General features: G+C 37.1%; 1 protein-coding gene across 2 annotated transcripts in view; it reads left to right on the plus strand.

The window, feature by feature from the left end:
* The window catches only part of CENPE (centromere protein E), a 77,143-nt gene that overhangs the window by 44,338 nt on the left and 19,410 nt on the right, over positions 1-13,395 (plus strand). The window contains exons 32-44 of one of the 2 annotated variants that reach the window (XM_029920836.1): positions 199-486; positions 637-741; positions 911-1,198; positions 1,770-1,928; positions 2,312-2,593; positions 3,151-3,309; positions 3,952-4,221; positions 4,839-4,997; positions 5,160-5,450; positions 6,693-6,797; positions 8,529-8,747; positions 10,352-10,549; positions 11,250-11,453. In XM_029920836.1, coding sequence (XP_029776696.1) covers positions 199-486; positions 637-741; positions 911-1,198; positions 1,770-1,928; positions 2,312-2,593; positions 3,151-3,309; positions 3,952-4,221; positions 4,839-4,997; positions 5,160-5,450; positions 6,693-6,797; positions 8,529-8,747; positions 10,352-10,549; positions 11,250-11,453 — 2,727 coding nt within the window. The remainder of the gene's footprint in view (positions 1-198; positions 487-636; positions 742-910; positions 1,199-1,769; positions 1,929-2,311; positions 2,594-3,150; positions 3,310-3,951; positions 4,222-4,838; positions 4,998-5,159; positions 5,451-6,692; positions 6,798-8,528; positions 8,748-10,351; positions 10,550-11,249; positions 11,454-13,395) is intronic. The other variant, XM_029920901.1, reaches the window with a different exon arrangement.

Consider the following 13,395-nt stretch of genomic DNA (forward strand, 5'->3'; position numbering starts at 1 on the left):
AACTGAATTACAGAAGCTACTTTTGCATACTAAACTATTAGAGAGAACATCATGGGTACTTTTCCTTTAAAAATGAAAATGTATATATATACATACATACACACACACACACACACACACACATACAGACAGACACACATGGATAAGCATGATTTATGTGTATCTATATTTTATCTATTAACTTATTACTATTTTAAGATCCGAGAGCTTCATGAGCAACAGGAGCAATTTATTAGCACCAAAGAAATCAGTGAGACTCGGGACCAAATGAATGAACTGGAGCAATTAAAGGAACAACTCAAAGTCAAAGATTTATCACTACAAAGTATAGAAAGCGAGAGGCTCAAGTTGACAGAGAAACTTCAGGAAAGTCAAGATAAAATAAAAACTATAATTAAGGAAAGAGATGAACTGAAAAAGGTACAGGAGGCCCTTCAAATGGAGAGAGACCAACTCAAAGAAAACATTAAAAAAATTGTAACTGAAGTAAGTTTCCTTCTAATGATTTTTTAGGTACAAAAAAAGTGGTAAAGTGGTTAACAGTAGTATTCACTATTGCTTTACTAATTTCTGTCCAAAAGCATAAAGGGACTGAAAATCAAACAGGAACTAAAAACTACTTATATTCTTTTGAAGGAGTACCAGGAAACCATTAGTACAAGGACTTTTTCAAAGAAGACAGATCAAGAAGCAAATACGCAGAAAGATTTAGAAAATTCACATACCGAATCACAAGACAAGGTAGGTCTTATTAAGTTGGAAACAGACATCTGATTATTGTGTTCCTCATATCCTGTGGAAGAAAATAGTACATATATTAGATTAGATGTAAAGATGATTCACTTGATTTAGACACATTTCCTCCTTTTCCTAAAAATCTCTGCCTATGTCCTAACTTGTTTTTTCTCAGATTCAAGACCTTCAGCAAAAAGAACATCAGCTTCTTAAGATGAAAGCTGTCAGTGAGACTCAGGAAAAAATGGGCGAAATAGAATATTTGAAGAACCAATTTGAGACCCAAAAGTCAACTCTGGAAAATATAGAAATGGAGAATATAAGGTTAACTCAGAGACTTCATGAAAACCTTGAAGAAATGAGATCTGTTACAAAAGAAAGAGATGATCTTAGGAGTGTGGAGGAGACTCTCAAAGTAGAGAGAGACCAGCTTAAGGAAAACCTGAGAGAAACCGTAATTAGAGTGAGTTACTGTTTTTCCCCAGCCAGTAAATATGACACCGTGTCGTAAAAGAACCATGGGCGATAGAGTTGGTAGGAGTGAAAATTGGTCCAACCTTAGGGAATATTTGATAATGTCTTCCAAATACTTCAATAAGCTTATTCATTGACACAAAAAGCCCAATTGTAGCTACTTATCCTACACACATTCACACAATTGTGCAAAGATATCTGTAGAAGAATATTCATTGCAGAAAATTGTAATAACAAAACAAAGCAAACCACAAAACCCAGGGAAAAGGCTAACTGTCCCTTAGCAGGGGCTGGTTAATGAGTGCAGCGCACTCAGACCGTAAAGTACGAGGCTGTGGATAAAGAATGAGGCGGTGCCGTGGTGGTGGTTTGGGAGTATCCTTTTGGGGAAAGGGGTAAGTTGTGGATTAATGTATCTGGCATGTATTGACATGTAGGAGTAACTTAGAGGATGAGGACTAAGGAGTGTGAGGCATATTCACCTCCTACTCTCTATCTTTCTACACACTGTTTGAATTTTGTTTCTCTGAAAAATCCTTTTCCTTTCTCTAATGACAAAGGACCTAGAAAAACAAGAGGAACTAAGAATTGCTCTCATGCATATGAAAGAACACCAGGAAACTATTGATAAACTCCAGGGCATTATTTCTAAGAAGACAGATGAAATATCAAATATGCAAGTGGATTTAGAAAACACAAATACTGCCTTAAAAGCACAGGTATAGTTTTATTCAAGAGTTTATATGAGGTCTTTTGTGTAATGAAACAGGGAATGAATTAGCCTAAAATCAAAGACAAAGATTTGCCTGCTTAATTTAGGAAGTACTATTTATTGGGTGCCTGGGTGGCTCAGTTGATTAAGCATCCGACTTTGGCTCATGTCATGATCTCACAGTTTGTGGGTTTGAGCCCCATGTCAGGCTCTGTGCTGACAGCTCGGAGCCTGGAGCCTGCTTCAGATTCTGTGTCTCCCTCTCTGTTTGTCCCTCCCCTTCTTGTATGCACGCTCTCTCTCTCTCAAAAATAAATAATCATTTTTTTAAAAATTTTAATATTTATCAATATCATTCTATATCTTAATTTATTGTATGATTATGTCAAGATCCAAGAACTTCAGGAAAAAGAACGTCAACTTCTTAAGGTAAAAAACGATCTCAGAGAACATGTATATCAAACAGAGCAATTGAAGAAGCAATTAGAGGCCCAGAATTCAACCCTGGAAAGTGTAGAAACTGAGAAGTTAAGGCTGAGTCAGAAACTTCATGAAAACCTTGAAGAAATAAAATATGTTACTGAGCAAAGAGATGGCCTACGAAGAGCAGAGGGAGCCCTTAGGATGGAGCGAGACCAGCTCAGGGAAAGCCTCAGAGAAAAAGAGGCCAAAGTAAGTAGCCCTTCCCCTGCTGGTGAGTAAGTGTGTGTTCTTCCGACAGCAGTGAACCGTGCTTTGATGTGAGTGGTACTGTCGGTGTGAGTGAACTGATGGAACCTTCTGCAAAGGCAGGTAATTTGGTATTGTTCTTCACAATTTCTAATTCTGTGACCAGAAGGTGTCCATTGTAGCAATTTGTAATCAAAACTGGGAAACAATCTAAATGTCCATCCATCAGAAGGAAACTGGCTAGATATGAGTAGTATGTCAGAATACTATGCAACACAATTTTTAAAAACTGAAATAGATTTGGTTGCTCTAATTTGGAAGCCCAAATAGCTCTTAGAGGGAAAAGCAAGCGTAGAATAGATATGTAGTAGGAGTAGGCTGTGAGAAAGTGAGGACAGGGAAAGGGAGGAAGGGAAAGCCTGTAACTTTCTAACTTCTAAGATGTAGAGTAAGAAGTAATAGTTCTATTATTTTTACAAAGAAAATATCACTCTCATTTAAAAAAATGCTAGTTAATGTTAAGCTATGTCACCATTCTTAAAATTTCTCTAATGACAAAGGACCTGGAAAAACAAGAGGAACTAAGAATTACTCGCATGCATGTGAAGGAGCACCAGGAAACTATTGACAAACTCCGGAGCATTGTTTCTGAGAAGACAGATAAAATATCAAGTATGCAAATGGATTTAGAAAATTCAAACGCTAAATTACAAGAAAAGGTATGAAGGTTGTGCTTGTTTGGGTATTTGATTTATTTGTGCCTAAACTCTCACAGGGATATAAAATGGTTTAACCACATCAGAAAACATCCTGCAGTTTTTACTAATGCTAAACAAAGAGCTGTCTATGGCTCAGCATTTCTGTTTCTTGGGTATGTACATGAGAGAAAAGAGTGTGTACTTTCACATAAAGCAATGTACAAGAATGCTCACAACAGTTCTAATCATAACAGCAAAACATGGAAAACAAGCGAAATGCCTGTCAACAGAATGGATAAAAAGCATTGTGATTTTTAAGTTCAAAAGCGGGCAAGACTAGTCTAGGATGAAAAAAGTTCTGAATAGTGGTTAGCTCTAGGAGGGGCACACAGGCACCTTAAGGGGCACTAGAAATGTTTTACATTTTAATCTGGGCTATAATTAAATAGATGTATACATATGCCAAGAATAATTTAGCAATACACTTAATATTAGTGTATTTATGTATACTATACCTCAAAAGAAAATAAACTTTATGTGGATGTGCAAAATATTAATGAGTAACATGGGGAAACTATTGCTGTAATCAATTTAGGAACTTTTCTTTATCCTTCCCTTAAAAACTGTATGTATCCTAACATGTTATTTTATGATTATCTTAAGATTCAACAACTTAAGGCAAATGAACATCAACTTTTTAAGTTCAAGGAAGATGTCAGTGAGACACAGAAAAAAACTTCTGATATAGAACGATTGAAGAACCAATTCAAGGACCAGAGTTTAACCCTGCATAAAATAGAAATGGAGAACTTAAATTTGGCTCAGCAGCTTCATGAAAACCTTGAGGAAATGAAATCTATAATGAAAGAAAGAGATAATCTAAAATTGGAGAGAGACCAGCTCAAAGAAGACCTACAGAAAACCATAGCTAGAGTGAGTTGTGCTCTTTCTACTTATACAATTAACAAGTTTTTAATGTAAGAAGCTTCCTTCTTTGGAAATAAATAATAACTCTTGGTGAAAATGTGTTACAAACTTTCAGGGAGACAGTTTGACAATGCCCTATTAAAGGTTTATCAGCGCTATATCTGCTACAGCGATTCCACTTTGTAGGAATTTATCCTACCAGTATATTCACATCTGGGCAGAAATACAACAGCATTCATGCAATATTGTTTGTGCTGACCAGTCTGGAAGCAGTCCAGTGTCCACCAATAAGGCACTGGCTAAGTGGGGTTCATCTGTATGATGGAGTGCTGCACATGAGAAGGGGCCCTCTTTCTGTGATCGTGATGTAGACTGATGTCCAAGTGGTATGAAAGAAAGGAAAGTTGGTGGAGTTCAATAGGAAACCCAGCCAGGATGGATGAGGCTAGGGATAGGGACTTGACTTTAGAGCCTTCTGCACTGCTCTCATTTGGGAACAGTGTGCTGCTTGTTTTTAACTGTGAGCATGCATTTTTTTAAGATTTTGTTTAACTAGTTTGGCATTAAGAAAAGGTAATGTGCCTTTACGTCATAATATTTCTTAATTTCTTCTAATAATGAAGGATCTGGAAACGCAACAAGGACTGAAAATTGCTCATAGGCATTTGAAAGAACACCAAGAAACTATTGATAAATTCAGGGAGAGAGTTTCAGAAAAGACAACTCAGATTTCAAATCTTCAAAAGGATTTAAATAAATCTAAGGATGAATTACAAAGAAAGGTATATGTCGTTTTGTTCTTTAGGTAGTAACTGTATCCAAAATCCCTTGTGGAATGAGAAAGAAAATGCATACAGATATTTAGAGATAGACAGAGATGTACATATATAACAAATAGACAGGAATTCTTTTTGCATTCTAACTTGTTTTATAATTATCTCAAGATACAAGAACTTCAGAAAAAAGAGCTTCAACTTCTTAAAATGAAAGAAGATGTCAATAAAACCCATAAAAACATAAACACAATGGAACAATTAAAGCAGCAGATTGAGGCCCAAACTTTATCTATGCAAAGTGTGGAAATGGATAACTTACATTTGACTAAGAAACTTCATCAAAGACTTGAAGAACTAAGAATCGTAGCGGAGGAAAGAGATGAGCTAAGGAGGATAAAAGAGTCTCTGAAAATGGAAAGAGACCAAGTCAGAGAAACGTTAAGAAAAATGATAGCTAGAGTGAGTTCAGAATCTTCTTTATCTAGTAACTGTAAGAATTAAGCTTTTTTGGCAAGAGGAACAATTTGGTTTTTTTGTTGTGGAGTTTGGGGATTTGTTTTTTTGTTGGTTTGGGTTTATTTTTCTTTTCTTTTCTACAAACAGTAAAGGGATAATGGAAAACTATTACTGTAATTTTTCACACAAATAGAAAATACAGTTTTAAAAGAAGCCAAAGTATTTTTCAAAAATACCATTTTATTTATTTATTTTTAAGAAAAGATTTGTTACACAAAGCAGGCTATTTTCCTTAATGTAATTTTTAAAAGAGTTTTTAACCAGGAAATGGCATCCTTAAGGAAGAAATATTTAAACACCTAGATCTGTAAAAGAGAAAGTGTGCTATTTTCTGCCTCCACACGACAGAGTTTCAGGCCTGGTCTCTTCTCTTCCTTCAGTTAGAGAAGCAGCCAGACACACAGAGGAAAGAAGTTGATCCAGTAGGACTGCAGGTATTCAGAATCACCTGTCTCAGAAAACCCAACTGAACTCTCTAGAAAATAACATAAATTTCAGACAAATAAGAAATTGCATGAAATCTATAAGAAATCTTTTTTATTCTCATAATTCAACAGTAAAGCAGAAGACCATATCACCTGCAATATTAATAGAAACATGAGATACTTGGAAATCATCTTTATGTGGGCCCTAATGAAATTTGTGAAAAGTTTTAATTCATTCAACAAATATTTATTAAACAGTCATTCTTCTAAGTGCTGTAGTGAATAAATGCAAGAAAAGGTTTTATGTTGTACTTTGAATCAGAAGTCCAAGACGTAATAGGATGTGTATTTTCTATTCCAAGGGGCTGGGAAGAGTCTCAACAGAGATATTTCAGGTGGTTTTGGTAGTGTGTCATTTGGCAGCGATTCAAAGATTAATTCTAATTCAGAGACTTGGAATAATAAGAACCAGATATAAATCTAAAATATAATGTGCAGTTGTGATGGTAATGGGAATAAATCCCATCTCCAAAAAATATGTGGTTCTTCCACATTTTTCTCAGTGAGTCAAGGCCACTCACTACAATAATTAGTGGAACTGTGACTCATTTTCTGACCATTGTTCACTTTGTTTTTGAGTTACAAGTTTTTAATTCCATTATTGAAATGATGAGGAAAAATGTAATTGGAAAAGTGTATAGACATTAAATGTGAATGTAATTATAGTTGAAGACTTGTTTATTTCTTTGTATCAAAGCAGGACCAACAGAACCATAAAGAGGTAGTAAAATATGAAAAGAAGTTACTATGTAATGGAAAACACCACTGCACAGAAAGCTTGAGAGACAAGTGCTCTAGGATAAAAGTAAGTGTCCCATGTTAAGATTACAAATAAGTATTGGTACCGTTCCAGAGGCTTAGAATGGAATCAAAGGAACTTCTGTGAATAGATAGTCTCAATGGTTTTTTTAACTTTATAATCTTGTATAGGTGTGCATGTGTGTTTACGTATATAAACATACAAAATGGTGAGTCGGGGGAAGGAGTGTGATTTTTTAAGGCTCCACTGGAAAGGCGATATCTGAGCAAATACCCGAAAGAGAGAAAGGATTGGGCCATATAGCTATCTGGGGGAAGAACAATATAAGAAGAGAGAATAGCAAGTAAACGCTCCTGAGGCAAAGCCTGCCTGGTGGGTTCTAAGTACATCAAGAAGGGAGAAAGTTAATAAGAAATGAGGTCAGAGAGTTCACGGGGAAGATGCAGGCTGTGGGGCCTTGAAAGATGTTTGGGTTTCAGTCTGAGTGAGATGGAGATTTACTGAAGAGTTCTGACCACAAGAGAGACACGATCTGACTTATATTTTAGAGGGATGACTCTGATTGTTGTGTTGGAAATAAAGTGGAAGCAGGAAGAGCATTTGAGAGAAAAATTTCAATAATCGAGGCAAAGGTGATGGCGGCTCGGCCCAGAGAAGAATCAGTGGAGCAGTGGGGAATGTTTGGGTTCTGAATATACATTGAGGGGAAAAGCCAACAGGATATGCCATCCTTCCTGTTAGAATGCAAGATCCCTAAAGATGCTGTGTGTTTTTTGGCTACGTCACTTTGCACATTCCTAATAGAAGATGCATTTCCTAAAAGTACAAACCAGTGACTGCACAGTGCTGCTGCATACCGTAATATGATTCACACTAAGACCAAAGGCAGGAGATGAATGAACAGCTAGCTTTTCCTTAAGTTATTAAAAAGGAAGCTCATTATTGTCAGAAGCCCCTTGTTCTGTTATTTAGCACCCTGAATTAAACATGTTTTTTGTTATATGACTAGCAATTTGTACTACCGTGTTCTTACACCTGCGCTTTGTCCCCTGCCTGGCCTCTAGTCATCTGAGCTTATAGGCCAGGCTTGTTGGGTGTCTACCATATGCTAGACACGGTACAGTGCTTTACCTCATGAGATACTTTTTATTGCTCCATTTACAAAGAAACTGATGCTTAGAGAGGATGTTTAGTAGTTGCCCAAGGTCACATAGCTAGTAGGTTGGTAGAATCAGGACATGAAATCAAGGCAGAGAAATAGAAATGTGTAAAAAGCCTACACCAAGCTGGCAAATAGTTCAATTCTTAATCACTTGTTTTACCTGCAAACTTATGCTGCCTTCTTTGAACATGAGCCAGCATTCAGTCTTGAGCTATAATATAATATATATATATATATATATGTTATATATGTAATTTAACATATACTAGAGTGAATTCACTCAAATTTATCTCCAGACTTTGAGATGGTCATTTAAATCATGAATGCTTAAAGAACTAAAAGAAAATGTATCAAAATGATAATAGAGATTGTTTCTGGTTTACTGTGTTATATTTAAATTTTTTTAATTTTCACAATAATTAAATAGTATTTCTGTAATCCAAAATCAGCAATAAGAGTCCCTCCCCTTTTAACACAAAGGTCTTAATTTGTTTCTGCATTAAAGATGATATTAAGTGTAAGCTAAAATTCTTTTTGTTAAAATTCTACGTCAAGGACTACTTTTGTTATATTAGGATGAATTGTTAAACTAAATGAATTCTAATTTTCCTTAGGACCTTTTGAAGAGATACTCAGAGATGTATAATGATTATGAGTGCTTAGATAGACTATCCCTTGACTTGGAGAAGGAAGTTGAAACCCAAAAAGAGCTTTCAATTAGAGTGAGAGCAAACCTCTCACTTCCATATCCACAAATCAAACAAATTCAGAAACTTCTTACTGCAAACCAAAGATGTTCGATGGAATTCCACAGAGTCATGAAGAAACTTCAGGTACCACTTTTTTTAGTAATGTCTTTGTAAATACTGCTATAATTAGTTTTAACATCAGTATATTTAAGTCCTACTTTGGGAGTTGGCATATTGGCTACTTAGTGTATTTTCTACTGAATTAAAGGTTATGTGGGTCTCAGAATAGTATGCGCAAGATCCACTATGAATCTAGGACCTGTTCATTCAACAAAACTTAAGCTCTCCCTGTGAGCCTAGTAGTTAAGCGTCTGAGTCTAGATTTCTACTCAGGTCATGATCTCATGGTTCATGAGATCGAGCCCCACATCAGTCTCTGCACTGACAGCACAGAGCCTGCTTAGGATTCTCTTTTTCTCCCTCTCTTTCTGCCCCTCCCCTACTCACACATGCTCACTCGCTCTCCCTCTCTCTGTCTCAAAATAAATAAACTTAAAAAAAATAAAGGTTTGGAATTCATCAGCTTACAGCGTTAGATAATATAACACATATGACTAAGGTCACCCAGAAATCATAATAGAAGAATAAGAGCCTTGGGATAAGAAGAGAGCTCTAAAAAAGATAAATTTTCAAGAGTCAGAAAAGATAGCAACATGTGGGTTTGAGGTCGGAAGGAACAAAAAAAAAATCAAGCAGAAATGCTGTTGCTCAAGTCAGTCAAGGACAGCATGTCAAAGATGAAGAGGTCAAGAGTGTCAGTTACTTCAGACAGTCAGAATATGAACTGAAGAGATGCCCTCAATTTGTTGACTGTATTAGTTGAGTGGTTAGAGAAGGGGCCAGATTATAAGACGTTAAGGAGTAATGGAAGACTGAGAAGGAGGGAGCTGGTGTTTGTCTTTCCTAGGTAGCTTGCCTCTTACGCCCTGATATTCCTTTTTTTTTTAATTTATATTTATTTTGAAAGGGGGAGTATGCGCACACAAACAGGGGTGGAGAGGGAGAGAGAGAATCCCAACCAGACTCCATGCTATTAGCACCAAGCCTGACACAGGGCCTGATCCTACTAACCATGAGATCATGACCTGACCCAAGATCAAGAGCTGGGTGCTCAACCAACAGAGCTACCCAGATGTCCCAGGCCCTGAAATTTTTCCACAAATGCTGGCAATCAGATATCTAGAATTTATCCAGGAGGTTCCTAGAACATATGGCATTCAAATTATTGTTGCCATGATGCCAAACATCTAGCTACAGGTGCAAAGTACATCTGGAGGCTGGCACACCCATCCTGGTTAACCAGGCAAGGTAGGCAGGACAGGATGTTGAAAATGAATCTCAAGCATCTAGCTGGGAAACCTGGGTGATTGGTAGAGAAAGGTGAGTTTATAGGGAAGGAGATCATGCTACATTTTAACATTGAATCTAAGGTAATTGTGGAATATCTTTGAGATGTATCCAGTAGGGCTTCCAAATTAAGGAACTTGAAGTCTGGAAGGAAGTTCTTCTCCCAAGATACTGAGGGGAGAAAACTGGGGATAGAGAGAGACTCTTTCCTTCTTCCTCACTTACCACAGGATCTAGATAAACAAGAGATGCAATCCCACCTCTTAGTCTTGAGGGTTTAAAACTTCCTCTAAATGTGATAAAAAGTTCATTTCCCAATATGGTTAATGTTTTTCTACAAGTATGTGTTAAGCCATGTAACAAAGATAAAGGAAGAACAACATGAATCCATCAATAAATTTGAAGTGGTTTTTATTGATGAAGTGGAAAAGCAAAATGAACTGCTAATTAAAATACAACACCTTCAACAAGATTATGATGTGCCATCCAGAGAATTAACCGACCTTAAATTGAGCCAGAATATGGATCTACATATTGAGGTATAACTTATTTAAATGGTTTCATTAGATTTTAAGCCCTTATATCACATAGAGAAGGTACCTTTCCATGTGCTTAGAGCCATTTTCATTTTCAGAAATTAAAAATAGGTTACAAGTGACAGGTGGCCAGATGTAAAGAGTGCCACATAATGGACTAACCTCCCTTTCCAGGACTCCACAGATACAGGAAATAGAGTTAGTGCCAACAAGTGGGAATTCATAGAACCCCAGAATAAGTTGGCAAATGCTTTCTAAACCTAGATCTGTGGCTGGAAGTCAGAACGTTGTTACTGCAACACCTCTACATGGAGTGCCTTGTTCTCTCCCAGCAGCGTGAGGCTGGCATCTAACTCCCAACATGTATGTGATGCCTGAGTGTACAGGAAAGCTACATGCAGAAGCACTTCGTGCATTTTGATTAGTCACAGATAGTTTTGACAGTTTGTAATTCTAACAGGCAGAATTCATGGACATTACTTTTAGATAGCCTCTACTGCCAAAATTTTATTATTCAAATCACTAGAGTAAAGTTTTAAATTAGAATTATATTTCTAATGTAGTTAGAATAAATTAGAATTATATTTATTTCAAAATATTAAGAATGAAAGTTCAGTATTTTCCCCTTTTTATGATATCTGTTTGATACATAGATGAAAACTTTCCTAATGTCCAGATGATTAAATACTTATTTTTCACATAGGAAATCATCAAAGATCTTTCAGAAAATGACTTCCACCACATAAAGGCTGAATTTCAACAAGTGCTAAGTAATAGGAAAGAAATGACCCAGTTTTTGGAAGAATGGCTGAGCACTCATTTTGATATAGAAAAGCTTAAAAATGGCATCCAGAAAGAAAATGATAGGATTTGTCAAGTGAATAACTTCTATAATAACAAAATAATTGTAAGTAATAAATTTTTTTGTGCTACCTCATTCTTTTTGTTTGCTCTAATTTTTCTATCTCTTTCTTAAAAAAAAACTAAAGCAACTTAATCTTAGATATGCTTTCTATAATTTATTTGTATATACTTTTTTTTAAATTTTTTTTAACGTTTTATTTATTTTTGATACAGAGAGAGACAGAGCATGAGAGGGGGAGGGGCAGAGAGAGAAGGAGACACAGAACTGGAAGCAGGCTCCAGGCTCTGAGCTAGCTGTCAACACAGAGCCTGCTGCAGGGCTTGAACCCACGAACGTGAGATCTGATCTGAGCCAAAGCCAGAGGCCTAACCGACTGAGCCGCCCAGGCGCCCCTGTATATACTTTTTTTATTTGAAGAAAATTGTGTAAGACATGTTCTTCCTCTTACATGTTATGTATACTTTTTTAAGATAATTAAAGACAATCAACTTATACTTGTAAAGAAATTGAAATTAGGAGGCCTGGGAGGCTTAGTAGGTTAGGCATCCAACTCTTGGGTTCACTTAGGTCATAACCTCATAATTTGTGAGTTCGAGTCCCGCCTTGGGCTCTGTGGCACAGAGCCTGCTTGGGATTCTCTCTCCCCACTCTCTCTGTTCCTAACCAGCTTATACGTGTTCTCTCTCTCAAAATAAATAAACTTAAAAAAAAAAGAGGATAAAATCTTGAGATGTAATAATCCGTTTCCACTTACGTATCTTGAATCCTCTTTCCTTTCTCAGTTCTCACTGCTTCTGTAGGAATTGGGCCTTTTCCCCCAGTAGGCTCAGAGAGGGCAAGGCTTGAGCCTGTTTGAGGGCTACAGGCGGCAGCTGTGGTCCTGCCAGAGACAAGCCTGGCCAGCGTCTCAACAGAGGCCTGATTTGCTTTCCCTCTTGGTGGTATCAGCACCGGGTGCACTGAGTCTTTCCCTCAGAGGTTCAGAGATGTGGTTTGCATCAGTTCCCGAGGTGACTGGCTCCAGTGTATAGGTTCACAAGGACGAACATTGCTGAAGATCATTTTTGTTTACTTGTTGTATTTTCCACTGATAAGGATACTCATTCTGCTCTCTGAAGATATTCTACCTCTATACCTGGTAAAATATGCAGTCATCAGAAAGTTGCTTGTGTGCATGCATCTGGAGCAAGGGGAGGTGGATTAGTGTCATAGCTTCCAAGATAGATCTTATATTTCATATGTTTGGGCAGCTCTTTTTTTGACACTTTAATTTCATCTGGAAACTATACTTAAATTGCACTGAAATTTAGATAATATTTTCAATAAATGTTTTCCTGTGGAGAGTCATTCCTGTTTGTTAAATACCTCAAGCCAGCAGAATAGTAAATGAGATATTTGGGGGGGACGGGGGGGGAAAGAGTCCACAATCAACAGGGAAAAACATAAAACCAATATTTGGCTTAAGATAATTCCCATGTAAGTCAGTGTTTTTTCTTGTAATATTGAGGACCCAGTTGGGAGTAGAAAGCAGGAATTCCTACTGTGTGGATAAGCATAGATAGGTGGCTCCCTCCAGCACCCTGAGAATAGGAATTGATAGTTTTGTATGGTGTGAGGCCAGTAGTCTAGAACCCCCGAGAGTCCAGGGTGCCAGCAGGAACACAGCTAAGTTAGCATCCAAGTACAATAGAAGTGCCTTAAAGCCAATATTCCATTTGCCACTCTCTTTTCCCATTCTGTCTAATGGGAGAAACCTAACAGGAGACCATGGGAATGGGAAAGGGACAGAAAAGAGTTGGGAAGAGGGAGTGAGGCAAATCATGAGAGACCTTTGAATGCTGAGAACAAACTGAGGGCTGAGAGGGAGGGGAAAGGGAAAGGGGGGTGATGGTCATGGAGAGGGGCACGTGTGGGGAAGACCACTGGGTGTTATATGGAAACTAACTTGGTAATAAACTATATTTTTTTAAAAAAGTACCTTAAA

The sequence above is a fragment of the Suricata suricatta genome, chromosome 1, assembly GCF_006229205.1.
Source record: "Suricata suricatta isolate VVHF042 chromosome 1, meerkat_22Aug2017_6uvM2_HiC, whole genome shotgun sequence".
Classification (NCBI taxonomy): domain Eukaryota; kingdom Metazoa; phylum Chordata; class Mammalia; order Carnivora; family Herpestidae; genus Suricata; species Suricata suricatta.